This window comes from Canis lupus, chromosome 4 (genome assembly GCF_011100685.1).
Source record: "Canis lupus familiaris isolate Mischka breed German Shepherd chromosome 4, alternate assembly UU_Cfam_GSD_1.0, whole genome shotgun sequence".
Taxonomy (NCBI): domain Eukaryota; kingdom Metazoa; phylum Chordata; class Mammalia; order Carnivora; family Canidae; genus Canis; species Canis lupus.
This window is the reverse complement of record NC_049225.1, coordinates 73,942,397-73,962,099: the sequence shown is the minus strand read 5'-3', so window position 1 is coordinate 73,962,099 and position 19,703 is coordinate 73,942,397. Positions and strand designations below refer to the sequence as shown.

The 19,703-nt window shown below is 40.0% G+C and overlaps 1 protein-coding gene and 1 long non-coding RNA gene across 2 annotated transcripts in view; both read left to right on the top strand.

Moving 5' to 3' along the window:
- LOC119871597 overlaps positions 1–19,703 on the top strand; it is a 150,020-nt gene that overhangs the window by 58,348 nt on the left and 71,969 nt on the right. Inside the window, exon 4 of the mRNA XM_038535468.1 lies at positions 17,838–17,942. Within this exon, the coding sequence (XP_038391396.1) occupies positions 17,838–17,942 (105 nt within the window). The remainder of the gene's footprint in view (positions 1–17,837; positions 17,943–19,703) is intronic.
- Positions 2,422–12,146, top strand: LOC111095644. Its single transcript, XR_005358595.1, has 3 exons — positions 2,422–2,567; positions 4,340–4,439; positions 11,640–12,146. It is a non-coding gene; the product is annotated as an uncharacterized LOC111095644 (long non-coding RNA).

Here is a 19,703-nt window from a genome sequence, read left to right as displayed (position 1 = left end):
TAGTTTCTGGAATTCCCATATAAAATATAGTAAAAAGAAACGGGAGAAATTAAATTTAATAATATATTTCATTTAATCTAAAATATCCAAAACACCATTTCAACATGTAATCAGTATAAGAATATTAATGAGATATTTTACAATCTATTTTTGCTCTGTCTTCAAAATCCATTGTTCATTTTACATGTACAGCATATCTCAACTCTGATTAGCCACATTTCAAGTGTTTACTTGTTGTAGCTGATGGCTACCATATTGGATGGTGCAATCTAAACCCTGAGTCTACTTTCTCTTCCACTGGTTCCAGAGGGATCCCTATGGTCTAGGTTTCTTTCAACCAATGAGGGCTCCAATTCACTGCAAGGATTATAACCTGCCTTTCTGATATAAGCAATGAGTTTTCTGCTCAGATGAAGGCTAGGTGCTTTTAAGACTAGAGAACCATGAAGGGCATCTGGGTGGCTCAGTGGTTGAGCATCTGCTTCTGGCTCAGGTTGTGATCCTGTGGTCCTGGGATCAAGTCCTGCATTGGGCTCCCTAAGGGGAGCCTGCTTCTCCCTCTGGCTATGTCTCTGCCTCTCTCTCTGTATCTCTGATGAATAAATAAATAAAATCTAAAAAAAAAAAAAAAAAAAAAAAGAAAGACTAGAGAACCACAAGATGCAACTAAGCCAGTAAGCTCAGACCACTTCAGTATAAGAGGTAACAGAAGCCCATAGCCACTGGGCAGAGCCATTCACACATTTCACTTTGCAGCTCTGGTCTTTGAAGCTTTTGGAATTCCTCTGCCCAGCCTCCTGACTACACATCCAGGCCACTGTGCTAGGTTTCCCACATGTCTGACCACATGTGTATACTCTCTTTGGGGCTTTCTGCTTTGTGTGACTCTATCAGATTTGACTTCCCTTATCTTACTTAATTCCCGATGTTTGGGAGGCTCTTATCCTACTGTCTTACAATACAAATTTACCTCTTGCTTTTTCTTGACTTCTCGGGTCAGATTCCTGGCACCCTGAGATAATCTCTGACAAATCCCCATAGTACCTACATTGGTGCAGACCACCCAGGTTTTCTAGTCAGCTTGGCAGAACAGAGGAAATAAGTGTAGATAGACAATCCTGTTTATTAGATTTAGCAGCCTGAATAGCAGCCAGTATAGCACAGGCTCAACAAGATAGAAGTTCCTTTCTTTCCTCTGTAACATCCAGAATCGGGTGGTTCAGGGCAGGTACAGTGAGTGGCTGTGCTCCATGAGGAGCGCCAGAAACTCTTCTGTTGCTCTGTTATCTCTAGGATGTTGACTTTGCCCCCTGGTCTAATGTGGGATTATTTTTGCCAGGATTATTTTCAAGAGCAGTGCGATATAGGGAGAAGAAACAGAACTGGCTTATTCTTCAAGGACATAGCTTGGAAATTGCTTTCAGAATTTCTTCTCACATTCCTGTGGCCAGATTTTAGTAATGTGGCTGTAATGTTTCCTATGTAAGCTACTCAGGAAAGTGGGATAAGTGGTCTTTATTCTAGGTGGTCTCCTATCCAACTAGAAATGGAAAGTTCTGTTTCTCTGAGGAAGGAGGGAAGAATGAGTGTTCAGGATCAAGGAGTGGCCTCTGTCTCACACAGGAGATGTAGTCTGTCATAGGTTAGCTCCTGTAATGACATGTATAGCACTTTTCAATAATTATAGAGCAGTGCTCTTCTCAAATAGATGAGGAAATTCATGAAGAGATGCCAAATGTGACAAAGGCAGTGGTTCCTTATGATCCCTGGAATTTGAATGGGTGGGATAGAAAAGGATTAAAATGGGGACCAAATAGACTCTAATGTGACATAAGAATCTCATTGACCAGGGAGTGACACGGTAGTGGATTAGCAGAGTCCAGTCAACCAATTGTTCTTGCTCCTTTGGCCTTCCTGAGTTAAATCCTCTTTCATGGAATCATCTAGCTATTTATTCTATTCCAGTCAGTGGAATTTATATATCATTGTCACCACTGTAAACTTAGGGAGAAGGGAAGGAAGTGGCAAAGTGCTGACAGCAAAGAGAGAAGGGAAGAAGTTGGTGGATGTGAACAGTTGAGAAAAAAATATGTGAAAACTTTTCATCTTAAGAAAAAGAAAAGCTGGGATCCCTGGGTGGCGCAGCGGTTTAGCGCCTGCCTTTGGCCCAGGGCGTGATCCTGGAGACCCAGGATTGAATCCCACATCGGGCTCCTGGTGCATGGAGCCTGCTTCTCCCTCTGCCTATGTCTCTGCCTCTCTCTCTCTCTGTGTGTGACTATCATAAAAAAAAAAAAAAAGCTGATAAATATAAATTAAAAAAAAAAAAAGAAAGAAAAAGAAAAGCTGCAACAGACTCTGGGGCTAATACTTTGTGGGGGGAGTACTCCAGTAGAACATTCCGGAATAAAGTTCTCATATTGTGTTACTGTCTGTTGCCCAGGAGCATCGCTTGTTGCTCCATCTCCAACATCTCAGGGTGAACTGTCACACGAAGGGGCACATGAATAATGAACCACGAATGCACTCCTTGCCCTCTCACCCTGGGTTCTGGGTACCTCACCGCTGTAAGTAGAGCTTGTTTTCCTAATGGAAGGAAAGCCTGTCTTCCCAAATGGGAGTTAACCCCAGGGAAAAGTGACATCTCAGGGTTTGGAGCAGAGTGGGTCCTGAGGGCCCCCCTCACCAGAGTGCACCGTCCCCCTCTGCCCTCAGATCTGCCTGTGGGTCCCTCCTCCCCTCCTACAGCAGCTGTGGTTGCCATAGCACTGCTGGACTCTTTCCACTTCCGGTTAGATTGATTCCACAGCAGTGCCAGAGAGAACAGCCTACCTTGCCAAGGCTGAGACCCGTTAAGAGCAGCTCTTTTCCTTTTCTAGATGTAATGAGTTGGAATGATGCCCACGGGGCTCTTCCCGGGGTGGGTTTTTTTTCCCCCCTCTAAATGGCATTTAGTGGACTTGGGTGTCTCTGATATGTTGCTCTGCCATCTGCTGATTGTCTTGGCTCACACCAGTTTGGCCTTCTGATAATGAAAGAAGCCAAAAATAGCAGTTGTGAAGCATGGGCTTTTTGATGATTACTTGTACACTGCAGCAGATTGCAGCTTGAACGGAGCCCAGCATAAAGTGACTGTCTTCTTTGTATTATTCAACCACCCACTCAGAAAGCAAAAACTACTTGGCACAGTCGTTCTCTGTCCCTGGTGTGTGATCCAACTGTGGAAATCAGAAAGGCTCAATGTCTGTCTGACTGTGAAGTACGTTTCCGACATGGGTCTCCCCCAAATATTTGGACGCTTTCTTCATTTCATCCATCAACCTCTGGAAAACATCTTTAATATCCACGCCCTCCCCCGCCTCACCATGCCTGCTATTTACACACCAATTAGTGAGATGAAGTCAGCTCTCTGCCTGGCTCCATACCATTTAGATATCTCTAATGAATGCATGAGCTCATTTGGAATATTCTTTGGTTTAGGCTGCGTATTATCCCATCTGAATATTATGGCTCTGTTTAGCACAATTCTATACAAACAGAGACTGAAATGTTCAAGGCATGGCCCCTGGAACAGGCTCTCTCGCATACGTGGCTTGTCAGGTGAGGTCAGGGGCATATCCTCCAGATTGGCAAATTCAGATATCCACAGAGTGAGTGGTAGGATGTTTAGATGAGCTACTCATCTTTCCAGGGGACATAAGTCATCAAGTTTGGCCCATTCTTAAAGAGCAAGTTGCCCTGGGAATGTCAGAGCTAAAATATCACTTAATAATAAATCCCAATGACTCAGATGGATGACATTATTTATTGTCAGGTAAAAAAAGATGTTACTTAACCACCACATTTCTCTCCGTTAAATCCCTAGATCATCCAAAGTTGACATGGAGCTTACTTGTCAATTATAGAAGTATTTTATGTTACCAGCAATGTTAGGAAATGTCCCTCTGTATAAGGACACTATTACTTAATAAGGCATAAATCAATGTAGAGGTTTTGTTAAACCCAAGGAGCTGTACATCCAACCCAACTTTTTTTTCATTATATTTTGCTTTTTTCAGATAGTTCCTGGGTTTATAGCTCTCTGCTTTTTCGCATTTGTGTCTCTACTCACATGAGAATAGCACAGAGAGATGCAGCCTTGGGCTTCCTATAGGAGAACTGGACTCTCTACCCTCAGTGCAGTGTGGCCTCTCATGGGGCCTTCCCTGGTCTCAGAGGTAGAAAGCATGGTGGGATGTAAGTGGGACCATAAAACCCAGTGACCAGCCTTTATACTTGGTGTGTGACCTACAGGAAATCACTTCATCTCTCTGAGCCTCACTTTTCTTTTGCATTTAAGGTTTACAACAAGTCCAGGAAACAACAAACAAAGCAGGAGAGTAAGGGCAGAAACACAAGTCAAGGTGGCAAAAAAGTCACATTTATGAACTTCAATTAAGGTAGGAAGGAACAGGTAGAAAAAATAATCCAGGCAGAAAAAGATTACATCTGGTAAGATGATGTGTCAGAATTTGGGAAATGAAAGCAAATAGGTGTTGGAATCTAGACTAGGGTTCTCAGCTAGAAATGAAACCAAGCCAAAGAATATGGGAATCAGTGGCATGCTGTAGGCAAGGGTCTGGCCATGGGTAGGAGACACCAGCAGCCTCAATGAAGCTGACCAGGCTATTTTAAGAAACAGGCTCCTTTATTTGCTTGAAGGAATCTTGGCAAGCCTACAGGCTTGATCCTAGGGAAGATAGGAAAAGATCAGAGATAATGAGACGGGAGACAATTCCTGACACTATGGAAGAAAAAATCCCTTCCCGATGTTGCTCTCTCCTTAGAAACTAAAGTCACTCCTAAAGTAGGGTGTTCCTCATGAATAAAGCAATAATAAAATAATGTGTTTGAAAATAAATATATCCCGCCACGTAATGATTTCATAAAGTTTAGAATTTGTCATTTTTAAAAAAGATTTTATTTCCATAAAGATGTGAATTTCTGTGACTTCAGAGTTTTAAAAAACAGCATATTATCATCTGGGGACTTGCTTTGTCTACCATTTGGATTGTTCTTAGTAGGCAAATAAGACAATTATGTAAATATTTAGTTACCCAGAACTATAGAGTACAGAACAAGTAGGTTGGGTTTGGTAAACATTTATATGTACTACTGTTTAAAGGGGTGGAGGTGATCTTTTTTTTTTTTTTAATTTTTTTAAACTTTTATTTATTTATGATAGGCACACAGTGAGAGAGAGAGAGACAGAGACAGAGACACAGGCAGAGGGAGAAGCAGGCTCCATGCACCGGGAGCCCGATGTGGGATTCGATCCCGGGTCTCCAGGACCGCGCCCTGGGCCAAAGGCAGGCGCCAAACTGCTGCGCCACCCAGGGATCCCTTTTTTAAATTCTTTTTAAACTTTTATTTATTTAGGAGGTGATCTTTTTGAAAACAAGAAATCCGGGACGCCTGGGTGGCTCAGTGTTCGAGTGTCTGCCATTTGACTCAGGTCATGATCCTGGGTTTCCCAGGATCGAGTCCTACATCAGGCTCCCTGGGAGGAGTCTGCTTCTCTCTCTGCCTATGTCTCTGCCTCTCAATCTGTGTTTCTCATGAATAAATAAAATCTTTAAACAACAACAACAACAACAACAAAAAGAAAACAAGAAATCCTTTTGTAAGGGGAATGGTACTCCACTAAGATCTAATTTGTAAATTTGTACACTCATCTATCTGGTGAAGTATTACTTAACAGTGTTTTCACTCAGAACGTTTAGTCCTATGGGCACCATTTAAAATATTAAACTGTGCAAAAGATTGAAGACTATTGATATATGGAGGCACATATAACAGATCTTTTCAGTAAATGTCTTACCTTTGGGAACACTCAAAAATTGAATGTTTGATTTCAACCTTTCTGTTGGCTTAGTAATATTCCATTGCATGTGTATATACCACATCTTCTTTATCATTTATATCATCATGGATGGAACTGGAGTGAGTATTATGATGAGTGAAGTAAGTCAATCAGAGAAAGACAATTATTATATGTTTTCACCAGTATGAGGAATATAAGAAACAGCACAGAGGATCATAGGGGAAGGGAGGGGAAATGGAATGGGAGGAAATCAGAGAGGGAGACAAACCGCGAGAGACTCTTAACTCTAGGAAACAAATTGAAGGTTGCTGGAGGGAAGGGATGTCAGGGGGTGGAGTAACCTGGGTGATGGGCATTAAGGAGGGCACATGATCTGATGAGCACTGGGTGTTATATGCAACTGATGATTTACTGAACTTCACATCTGAAACAAACAATGTAGTTATGTTGGCTAATTGCATGTAAATAAAAAAAAATTGAGTTTGCTTTGAACTGAAGGCTTTCAAGGTTGCTCTCTGGAGTTGCTCAGGGATGAAAAAAGTGCCCCAGGATTTTCTATTGTTTGAGAAAGAGAAACATTTGGACTGAAAAAACAGAGGTTTGTTTTTTTTGTTTTTTGTTTTTGTTTTTTTTCACGATGTAGGACTCACAAATGTTTTCAGCATCTATTTCATAACTAGTAAAATGAGGGAAGCAAGAATATAATTTTAGGGGGGAGGTGATTTGGATAAGAGCCAGTTTCAGGGAGGTCAAAGATTGAACGATTCAGCACTAGCCAGATCTCTGTATCTCTCAAGCCCTCTGCAGAACCTATGAGAGCTTGTTATAAATCACACATAGAAAAACATCATTCAAAAGGCATGGGAAAGGCACAGAGCTGAGAACCAATCAACTGAGATTTGCCCAGTTTATATGGATGTTGGGACACATTTTCCACAGCTTATGAATTCATTTTTTTAAATTTTATTTATTTATGATAGTCACAGAGAGAGAGAGAGAGAGAGAGAGAGAGAGGCAGAGACACAGGCAGAGGGAGAAGCAGGCTCCATGCAGGGAACCCGACATGGGATTTGATCCTGGTTCTCCAGGATCGTGCCCTGGGCCAAAGGCAGGCGCTAAACCGCTGCGCCACCCAGGGATCCCCAGCTTATGAATTCAAAATTAGATATTGCTAGATAGCATCTTATTCCACTTAGCTTTCTTGTGACCTTTTCAGCTTTAAAATGCTTCTAGTTGGAAAGAACAAATGGGCTAATTCATAAGACTCCCTTGGTGCTGTCCAATTCGGAAGCCGAATTTAAATTAATTAAAATGAAATAAAATTAGAAATTCTCTTCTTCCATCACACTAGCCACTTTTCAAATACCCAAAAGTTATATTTTGGTTAGTGGCTACTATACCAGACAGTGCAGATGTGGAACATTTCTGTCATTGAAGAGGAGTCCATTGGATAGTGCTATGATTCTAGTTGTATAGCCACATCTAAGGACATTTGGAGCAGAAGTCTCATCGTTAAAAATGGATCTTGGGTGAGATCTTCATCTTTAATATAGCATCTTTGAAGATTGAGTCCGTGGGGCTCATCAGGCTTGGATTAGTGAAACTGTAAAGGCAGTTAACTATCTGAGGAATAATCTACCAAAAGTCTGAACCAGATGACCTATGCTTATAAATTAGATGCAAAATGAATAAAGAAGTTCCAGGTGGCTCAGTGGTTTAGCACCACCTTTGGCCCAGGGCATGATCCTGGAGACCCGGGATCAAGTCCCACATCAGGATCCCTGCATGAAGGGATCCCTTCTCCCCTTGCCTGTATCTGCCTCTCTCTCTCTCTCTCTCTCTCTCTCTCTCTCTCTCTGTCTCTCATGAATAAATAAATAAAATCTTAAAAAAAAAAGTTCTAGTGAAAATTTGCAAAAAGTATGGAGCATAGAATTAAGGCCAAAAAACAACCCAGATTTTAAATACTTGAAGCTCTGTAGGATAAATCCAATGATGGCCATTGTCTTGAACTTGAGAACTTAGAGGTGGTGGAAGGGTGTAAGCAGAGTCCTTCCTTCTTTATTTGGGCCACGGTGGGTGCTGGCACTGCACATGGAGGCCATTAATCCATATTGGACATGCCTCTTTTTGTCTTAGATGCTGGTAGGTCAGCTCAGATTTGTGGCCTTCCTTTCTCCATCATTGACTACTTAATTTGGCAAGAAAACAATTATGAATAAAGAATTGCATAACTTATTCTGGTTCCTGGCATTTTTAATTAACAAAAACAGAAACATGAGAATACATTGGATTTTTTCTTATCTTCTTTTTAGTGCTACAACCATCTATTTTCATTAGAAGTCACAAGGAAGCTTAGCAATGTTATTTATGTATATCTCATTTTCTTTTTAGTAAGTGGCCTAGCATCACAGAAAGATTCCATTGAATGACTCTTCAAGTTATTGACCTCTGGTTAAGAGCTGCTTGGACTGTAGAGATGGGGTAAATTTGATTTGGTTGTGGAGAGGATTTCAAGCTGAAACAGAGCGCAGAGAATTAAAAACTAGAGGCCCAGGGCCATGCTTCTCAACCGAGGATATCTGAAGTCTTAAGTCAATAGGAATCAGGCATTGCCAGCATGTTGGGAAAGTATCATAAGATTCAGGAATGGATTTTCAACCACAAAATCTTTCCTGAAAGTCAGTTTTTTTTAACTGCAATGATAATTTGCTAGGAAGACATGGTGGTCAATTAGTTGTACTCAAACTATTTGTCTTTTAGATAAGAAGAAAACTGACACTGAAAAATGCTTCAGAAACTGTTTTTGTTGTTGTTGTTGTTTTTTAAAGTGCTAACAATCTGTGGAGGAGAAGGAGGTAGAGGTTTTTCTCTTTTAAATAAGTAAAACGTTAAGAGGAATTTCTTGAGATGATTTTTAGTGAATGATACATTTAAAGTGACTTCCATTGTCTTATTTTTACCTCAATCCCAATTTAGCATCTTGATTAGATTTGTTTCAACAAAATCAGTGCATTTCAGTCATATATTTGTATGTCTGTGTGAGACTCAAGCCTCAAAGAAAAGCCTTATTGGACAATCTCTATAGCAAAGGAGACTGAAGTCTTTTTCAGTGTAAAGCCTTGGAATAAGATCTTTTACTTGAATTGGTTAAAGAAATTCCTGAACTTGTACTTTTAGAAGACATAAGAAGTTACTTTAGACTATATAGGTTTAGAGAAATAAATGATAAACCATCAACCTTAAATCAGTAAGATGAGGAAAGAGAGTACATTAGTTTATCTATTACTTCGTATCTATTACTATGAGTCAGGCATTAGGGAGAAGCTCAGCAGGTTGGTTCTAGTTCAGGGCCAGTCATGCAATTGTGATGGAGATGTTGGCCAAGATTGCAGTCATACAAGGCTTGACTGGGTAAGAGGATCTGCTTCCAAGTTCATTACTGAGGTTGTTGACAGGACTCAGTTCCTCACTGGCTATTGGCCTCAATTGCTCTTCACACAGGGGCCTCTTTGTAAGGAAGTTTGAATGTTCTCACAAAATGGTAGCTAGCATCTCCCAGAGCAAGCAATCCAAGAGAAGGAGTGTGAGGCAGAAGTCTTTTATGACCCATTTTGAGAAGTAACATCATCGCTGCTGCTGTGTCCTCTTGGTCACATAGACGAACCCTGATAAGACATGGAAGAGACATATGCAAGGGTGTGACTACCAGTACATGAGGATCACTGGGGCTATGCTGAAGGCTGGCTACCATAGACGGAGTGATCTAGAGCAATGATCTAGTGATCTAGCGATCTAGATCAGCAAACTTGATTTTAGTAGATGTGGGTGGTCCAAAATATTTGGCTATAGGACTTTGATTTAAGAGTCAATGTTTCATTTTGTTTCCATATTCCCAGTGAACATATTCATACTTTGAAAATTTGCCTGTGCCTAAACCAGTGGATTTGCAAATATTATCATTCTGCTCTCCAACCTCATAGGAATGATGTTGTAAGAAAGGGTCATACCAGTGTGTGTTGGTCTTATACAGAAAGGAGGTATTTTATAATTTTCCTTTTAAAATCTACATGTAAAGAAAGTTCAAGTACCCCTGCTGAGGTGGCATGTACTGGCTATCCACAATATCCTATCTAGAAGCTTGGGGTTTTGCCTCTTTTTGAATGACTACAGGTTCCTTGAGGCTTGGTGACGGTAGAGTAGCCTCAGAGGTTGAGAGGATTGACTTATTGTCTAGCCCTTAGATTTCTTTCTGAAAATTCACAAAATATGGAAAGGGCAGTGAACTACACAAAACCAGAAGCTATGGCCTTGTCCAAGTGAAGAGGTTTACGTCAATTGATTTATGTGTCTGGAATTATTCTCATAATTTCCAAGGCTGGAAAATTAGATGGATGTAACTTCCAAACAATCAGTTGTATATAAGAAACCAAACAAGAATAAACAAAGGTACAGGTAGGCCTCAAAGATGAACTTGAGGTAGTTTACCTTGTATTTTTATTTCTCACTCATTCATAAGAACACACTTCCTGATCTTCTACATTATTGCACATAGTTTGGGATGCGTTTAGCAAGAGGCCCCGAGATCCACATGTACTCATCATCAGGGACTCTTTCCATCTCAACATGGCTAATTTTTCAGGCAGAGGCTGGATGCAATCCACCAGTGATTATAGGCTATCAAACCAGATCTGAGTTGGAATCTCGTCCTCAGGGCACCCTCCTTTTTCTTAAGCTCACATCAGCCTTCCTGGGAATTTGCATGGGACCTTCTACTCTCTTTAGCTTTCATGTTCTTTCTGAGGAAACCACTCTATACGTGGCAGCTGCTCAATGGAAGGCTTTCATTGGGAGCATATTCAATATCCCAAATGTAATGCCTCTGTCAATTTGGAGCAGGGGGGTGAGGAAAGATGTCTTATCTTCAGTTGAGTAAGTGACAAACTGAGGCAAAAGGTTAGAAGAGACGGTCTACCTCACTAGCATGGTACCTCCAGGAGGACAGTGAGCCAAATCACTGAACTGCTTTTTAGAGGAGGACAGGTCAGCCATCAGTCACCACCTTGTCCCAAGAAGAGTGATTTTTACTTTCTTATTTACTACAGAATCTGCTTCAAGTCGAAACTTTTAAACCACAGCTCAAAACAATGACTACTTTAGGAAACTTACCAAGAACAAGACAAGCAGTAGCACAGCCTCACAGAAGGAACTGAGAATTGATCTGACAAGTCTCTCTAGGCCATTCTTGGAAAACCCCAGGCTGGTGCTGCTCATATCATCTTATATTCAGAATCTCTCTCTCTCTCTCTTTTGGGGGGTGGGGTGGGGGAGAGAGAGACAGGTGGGGAAGGAATAGGAGGAGAGAGAGAGAAAGAATCTCAAACAGGCTCCACACCCAGTGCAGACCCTGACATAGGGCTCGATCTCACTCCCCTGAGATCATGACCTGAGCCAAAATCAAGAGTCAGATGCTTCACTGACTGAGCCACCCAGTGCCCCTATATTCAGGATCTTAAGCTCCAAACCATTAGGGGGCAAATTTTTATTCTGGGAGCATTAATGTGCCAGAGATAATAGGAGTCAGGAAACTAGTAGACCAGAAAAACCCACCAAATACTTAAAAATAAGAGGAAAGCTTGTAGAATTGAAGAGAAGACATAGAGGTAATTAGGGACATTCCGGTTATATTTGTTACTACACGGTTTGGATATTTTCTATATGTCCTCCAGATGAACAAAACAAAATTTACTTTTTTTTTCCTTATTCCCAACCATAGGGAAAAACCTACCAGCTGATATTCCTCAAAGTTGCATTGAGAGAACATCTGTCTCAGCAAAGTGTTATTCTAGATGAGCACCTGACTATTTCTGAAAGTAACACACACTTGAGGAAAAGATCTCCCATTCTCTGTGTATCCTGCTAATTAAAGCTTTCTGCAATGACAAGATGATACTGTGGAATGACTTTTTAAATTGTTTTTTCAAGGAACTGCCAACGTTTAACTAGGCTTCAGCTAACAGACTTTAAGTTAAGACAAATGGCTCTGCCGTGGCTAATCGTTAGCATATGCTGATGTGGGAGCATCTGACTACAGCGGGAGTCTGTCCTCGTGAATTATGCTGTGGGTGGCTAGAATGACCCAGACGGCCCGTCTGTCCCTGCTTGCAAGCACCCAAACTACCTGTCTGGGTTGAGTAATCCCCTCATCACATTGCCCGAGCTTACCCCTTCTGAGTTCGAGCTAAACTGGTATGGAGTGAAGGCCTAGGATCTTATTATCAAATGATTCAGTGATAACAACTTTCATTTGTCCAAAGCAGACTTACCTCCATGATATCAGAAGGCCTTAGAAAACATACCACAGTAGAGCTGGAGTGAAGCCCAGAGAATGTTTGTACCAACTCACAGTTTGGTAGGAACGAATGAAGGAGCAGAGAGGAGGAATGACTTGCCCAAAGTCACTCGATTTTAGAACGGAGCAGGGGCTAATTTTGAGTCTTCTGCTTGTGTCCCCCTTTTCCCCTCTTTGCATGCTATAAATTGCATTAAATCTACAATTAACTCCACCTCTTTTAGGATAGGATGTCAGAAAGGCTTCAGGTGAGTAGGTGGGGATGAACCTTTCCTATGAGAGGACATGGGTGGCCTCCTAACCCCTGGCAGCACTGGCTGTGGGCGACCTGTCACCTGCCACTTCTCCAAGGAGGAGAGACAAACCAAACAGTGTAAATCTTTGGGAAAAGACAAAAGACATTCAGAGTAAAGTTGGATAAAAAGGGAATATCAAAATGAATGACTTTTTTAGCTTAAAAATGCATATATAAAGTAACTATAGACGATCACTTCAGATATTTATCATAATGGGAAGATGGGCTGATTGTCACTTATCCTAACAACTGATGAAGTAACAAACGTTAAGAGAAGTTCTCGCTGGGGGCTGGCTCAGTTAGAAGAACATGTGATTCTTGATCTCGGGGTCATGACTTTGAGCCCTGCACTTGATCTTGGGGTCATGAGTTTGAGCCCTGCATTGGGTGTAGTGATGACTAAATGAATAAATAAATAAATAAATAAATAAATAAATAAATAAATAAATAAATCCTTGTGAAAATTAAGTGTGTCTTTGGTAAACAAATAAGATTGGCATGAAAAGAAATTTGTGATTCAGGGTATACGTAGGAAAAACAGATTACAATGAGCTAAAGCACATGCTGATTATATTTAGTTGAATATTTATTACAGTTTATAGTAATTTTATTTTCACGAGTCCTGGTTTGCCAACCTATGTGTTATTGGAAATGGGGTAAGTGTTCTACATAGATTGCTTGAGGCCGATTAAAGATAGGACTTTCTGTGCAATCTGCCACAAAGACAGTTTCAATTGAAGACCAGAATAGATATGGCATGGGTTACAATTTCACAACATTTATTTTCAAAAGCAATGCAATTTCCTTTTCCAAACTGCGAAGCAAAATAAAACAAAATGGTGTTACTCTTGCTGAAACACTTTTGCCGCCTGCCTTTAACTCTTGATTGCTAGCAATATTTTAGGTTCTTAATTAATGTCCAGAAAAAAAATAGACCACCAAATCAAAGAATAAATGATTTTACTGGATATAAAAGCATTATAACCAACGGGACTGGGAAGTTTGTTAAATGTGCTTGGATAGAAGTTAAAAAAAAAAATTGTGAAAAATAAAACTCAAGAGGCTGGAAAGGTGAAAACATGTCACTCCATGTGCCATTACAAGCTTGGCTTTGGACCAGTCTTCCAGAGGGGAAACGCAATCGACGCCTACGTGCTTTCCTGCAACAAAACTCCAAGGCTACATCTACTGAGTACTCTGTAGTCATAATGATACCATTCGGTGATTTCTACCCTCCTGATTAATTTATAGAAGGTGAAAAATCCTGTTTGCAATATAACAGAGATGGGCATAGCAGCTAACTCCTTTGATTTGACTGTGGGCTTGTTAGAATATTTAAATAATTTCTACACCCTGGCCACAGAAACTTCATAAAATTTAATTTCAATTTCAGTTTTGAAAGAACTATGTTTAGAAATTATGATAGATTTTTACTCAAACCGATCATTAGTCAAATCTTTTCTGCCTCACTGAACAGAACTCGGTGTCAGTTTGCTAACCAAAATCTTTTCTTCAGGAAGATTATAATTATCTAGATGAAATTCCATGTCTGAGGGCTCAAGACAGACTGCTTAGTTAAATTTGGGCTTCACTTTTCTTTGTGACACAGATTGGTTAACCTCTCCATGTGTCTCTCTCTTCTCTGTTGACTGCGTGAGTGAATAATAAGAAAGATGATATTTGCAAAGCAATGACACAGTGCCTAGCATGGAGTAAGTGCCCCATAAATGTCACTTGAGATAGTGGTGATGTGGGGCCTTCAACCACCTGTCAGTAGTAGTTCCTTATGCCTCATTTATGAAAGTTCTCATTATGCAGTGTTGTGATTGCTTACCTGTTTCCCTTAACGGTCTGTAGGCTCTATGAGGGTAAGGACAGTTATTTTGTATTTCTTGATTGATCACCAATTGATCCCAGCACCTCCTCTGGCATGTGGTAGGTTCTAATAAATAATATTTAATACATGAATAATTGACTCATGGTAATTTAGGGAAGAAAACTTAACATATTGTAGGGACTCTGGGAAAGTCACCCGGTCTCTCTCAGACACATGTCCCTCTGTTGCAAATGGGGATAAGAGATTTGGGATCATTAGCATAAAAGTGCTTTGTGAAGTCTATGTTTTGTTTGTTTTTGGTTTTGTTTTTACAAAGGTAGGGGATGGTTAATAAGGGAAGTATGCCAAAGTGAAAATACTAATGATTTACTTCAAAAGAGGTTATATCTAGTAGTAACCAATCTCTGCTCAGTCCTCAAGCTTAGTACTGTTATGGCCCAATACATTGCCAATACGTATGGCCCAATATATTACTGTCCAAAGACTTGGAAACCTCAAGAAAATCTCTTTCCAAGCCTTAAAATCTCCCTAATTAGGGGATATCCAGATTCAGCTTAGTCTGAAAAACAACAGAATATATCTACAACATCCACTAATCAATGTCCAAGAACTCATGGCCTGTGAACAAACTACTTAAACTTCGTACATGATGGATGCTTGTCAGGCCTCTAGTCACATGGTGGTGGGTTCACCCAGCAGATATCATGTCATCCTTCTAACCATTCTCTCTCCTGGGAAGCTCCATGTTCATAGCAGGATAGCCAGAACTATATAGGTCCATTTTTTCCCATTTCCGATTCCCATCAGCAATGGGACTGAATCCATCTCCTTAGCTGCACTCCTCTCCAGTGATGTGTATCTTGGGAAAAAAAGTCACCGATTATTATAAAGTCGCTGACTCTTCTAAAATACTAACATCTTAAGGCCATGTTCTAAATTAAATATAAGATTAAAAAAGAAAATCTTAATCAGAAATAAAAGTTCCAGTTAAAACAAGAAGCATTAGCTCCTCAGACAACATAAATATTTCAACACTGTTCAGCTTGACAATTAATTTCATAGAGTTTGTTTTTTGCACAGTCTACAAGTAGAGCTGTAGAGGATGCACACTGTTAATAAATAGTACACCGTGGCGTCACATGAAACAGAAGATAGTTGTCAAATAAAATAAGCATTTCATAAAAACAAGAAAGTTAATTGATTTGATTTAACACTGGACAGTAACCCACCTAAATGTCCAATTGAAGCAATGATGCTGTATTGCTGCACTTATATAGTAGACTTAGATACCAAATATAGCACATTTAAGAAAAATAATTAAGATGGTAAATATATTGAAATACATAATATGAAATACATAAGTTATAACAATCAACTAAAATTTACTCTCACTTTATGATACTGTCTATAAACTCTGACGAGGGCACTTTGCTTCAAACAAGTGAAGGAAAATCTTACCTTTTGGTAAAAAAAAAAAAAAAAAAAACAAACCCACCAAACATCATCCTTTAGAGACAAAATGAAAATACAAACCACAATCTCCTTACTGGATAAAGCATATAATTTTCTTCCTGAGGTGCGTGGATTTAAAACAGCTGACAAGCCTACTTAATTATGGACCCTTAGAGTCAAAATAGAAATGATGGATTTTCATTTTGATAGCAACCACATCGAGTGTTTATTTAGCAAGTGTGGCTAATTATTCCAGATCTTACTTGAAAATTTTCCTCAGAATTGGATGCGTATTATTCAGGAAAAGCTGTGATCTCAGTACTCAGCATTTCAGGGTCTCTTTTTTTCCTCCCTATTTTATTTTATTATTTTTTAGATGAGACTATTCTCCAAATGTAAAAAGTGATTTCTCACCCACTGGTACAAAAACACTAATTCCATCTGCAGAGAAAGAGATGTATGAAAGTGTTGATGGAAAAACTTTTATATTTCAGGACAGAGGTCTGAAAGCAAAATGTCCTGGTCATCACCTCGGGGGGTCACTTTTCTGGCCAACATTTCTCTTTCCAATTCTTTAGTCTGTTATCGTGGAGCACTGAAACCACGGCAGGGGTTCTCCAAGGAGACCATTGTTTTAGTAGAGGTGAGGGGTGGATGCACCCACGCTGTCTGCTGGTCTACAGAATTGGCTTTCAGAGCACAGAATAAGGCAAAGTTGCCAGGCTTCTAAATTCAAAGCTAGAAAAATAACAACTTACTACTATGACAGCACTTGAATATTTGGGAAGCATCTTCATTTTGTTTATCTTGTTTGAGCATCGCAACAATAATTTAAGGCAGGTAAGAAAGATGTTCTTATTTCATTTTTAAAAAGTGTTTCTTTTTTTTTTTAATTTAAATTCAATTAGCCAACATATACTACTACATCATTAGTTTCAGATGTAGTGTTCAATAATTCATCAGTTGTGTATCACACCCAGTGCTCATCACATCATATGCCCTCATATTTCATTTTTAGCTGATAAAGAAACCAAGTCAGAGAGATGTGGATTGCTTTGGTCAAATCAAACACCTGCAGCTCATGGGGGGCTGGAATCCAAGGCTTTGAACTCTCAGGGAAGGGTTCTCTGTGGCAAATACATTGCTACTGGTGTCTTCTTGGAGTGGACTGGAACCTAGAAGCTACCAGAAGGAAGAAGGCTCACAGGGCCTGTTTTAGGGTTGCCAAATAAAATACAGGATACTCAGTGAAATGTGAGTTCCGTATAAATAACCAATACATATTTTAAACATAAGTATGTCCTATAAAATATATGAAACATACTTCAGCTAAAAAATTACACATTGTTGATCTGCAATCCAAATTTAAATGGGAATCATATGTATATATAAAATATATATATATATATTTTTTTTTTTCCACCTAAATCTGGCACCCTTCTCCTGTTGCCCCTTCTGTTTGCATAACTCAGGTTAGAAAGCAGGTAGTGCTAACAACTTTCACTATAACCTAGTGTTATGGTTTGAATTATGTCCCCTGAAGAGGACATATTGAAGTCCTAACTCCCCATTACCTCAGAATGTGACCTTGTTGGAGAAATAGTCATTACAAAGGTAATCAGGTTAAGAGGAGGACATTAAGGTGGGCCCTGATCCAGTATGATCCGGGATGACCTAATCCAGTATGGACATAAAGACAGATGTACACAGAGGAAAGACAGTGTGGAGACACGTGGGGAGAAGACAGCCACGTGACCGGAGTGACACAGATACACACCAAGAGACACCAGAACTATCAGCAAATACCAGAAGCTTCCTGAGGCAAGGAAGGATTCTCCCCTGGAGACTTTAGGGGAAGCATAGTCTTGCCAGCACCTTGATTTCAGATGTCTGGCCTCTCCAGAATTGTGAGATAATAAATTTCTTTTGTTTTAAGCCACCCGTGTTTGGGGGGTTCTTTATTACAGGAGCCCTAGGAAACTAATAGGCCCCACGTAAGGTGGCATACAATGTACATGCCTTATTTTCATATTCACAGAGGCTGGCAACTCTGAGGTGCTCCTTGAACATGCTGTGCATATATCTTGCATCCATCTTTTCACTTGGGAACCTCTTTGGATGCTGTGAAGGTCTACGCCATGTGGTAAGCCCTGCAGCCATGTTGAATCACTGTGATTTTATATTATTACCTTGCTTGTGGTCTCACTGGGGTTCTGGCTTGCCCCTATTTCTATACTAAAATGTGAATTCCTCTCCCATCTGGGGACATACCCCATGAGTCTCACCACACGTGCCAATGACAGACAGATTGATTTGGAGAGTATTACTAATGGGTTGGTTTGGGCCTCAGCCACAAATATAATCAAAATCTCCTCTCAAATTCTAATTATTTTCAAAATATGTGATATCTTGGATTGATGTAATCAGAACCACAAGAGGGCGTGAAATGTGACAGCAGAAAGTAGCACAGCTCAAGGTTCATCTGGCCTAAAGGATTCACATTGTGTGTATTTTCGTTCCTGTTCTGTTGTGAGCCAGTCAGTCCGAGCTCAAAAGACCTGAGCAAATTGCACTGTGTGGTGCCCCAGCAGCCAACTAATTACTGTCTCCACTAGAATGGAAGGCTTCATGAAGGTACCTAGCTGGCCTGCTATACATATTCATTGAAGGAAGGCAGGAAGGAAGGAAGAAAAGAAGGGAGGGAGGGAGAGAGGGAGGGAGGAAGGAAAGGAAGACTAGCTCTATGACTCTGATCAATACTCAGTTGTCTTGTCTGTAAAATTGGGACAAACATATGGTCTCATAGGGATGTTATGAGAATTAAATGAGAGAGATTCTAAAGTTAAGACCTTTGTTTGTTTTAATTCTTAGAAGAGCTTCTGGAGTTAAGCACAAAAAACCATCCTCATTTTATAAAAGGGAAGCCAATGTGCAGAAAGGCTAATGAATTTGCCAAAGACTGCAGAACTGGCAAATGTTAGATCCAATATTTGAATCAAGGATGCTAGATTCTAAAACCCTTAAACTGGTTTACCAAACTGCTAACAAACTGGGCAGATGAACTCAACACAGAAAATCTCAAGGATGTCCAGGTCTGGATTCTGTTTCTTCTATCCTGGTCTCTGTCTAGTCTAAGTTTTGTCTTGATCTACAACTTCTGGGGAGTGGAAAAAAAAATAAGAGTGATATAAAAATCTGGGATCGGTATGTTAAGGAAGAAGAAAGGAAAGAGAAAATAATGAGCTTTATTTAACTAAACCATTCCTGTTGCCTAATATTTAAATATACATTTGGAAATTTTGCAAAATCTGCTACGGTGGAGTCAATTAGGGAGGAGACTTAGGTAAAGGGGAAGATGGACTGAGCAGTTTTGGAAGATGTGGTGTGATGACTGAATGCCCATTCTCATAGACGCTATGAATGGAGTGGGCTCAGCAACAGGAGGCCACCAGAACTCATATTTGTGAGACAGAGAGTAAGAAATCAAAGTGACTTCTTCTCCCTACTTCTAACTATTGAAAACATATTGAACAATAAAAGCCATTCCGTGCTCTGAATTAGAAAGGTGATGAGGTTGATGTAGTTCAATGTCACTCATACACACATACATCCTTTTCTTATGTTCTTAAATATGTCATTGACATGGAGAAAAGGAGATTAAAAAGAGAAAGAGAAGCAACAGGAGATGTAGGCAAAGAGCACTGGTAAATTGGATCATGTGCTCAAGATAGATCTTTCCAGCTCTTAAAAATTTTGTTCCTTTTTAAATTTTTTTTCATTTCTGAAATGGTTCAATCTCCTTGAAAAAAATTTACATAACACGTGGCTTAGTGAGGAATAAACAGAGAAGATCTAGAAAGCACTTTGCAGGTCATTAACTGCTATATAAATAGTAAACACATAA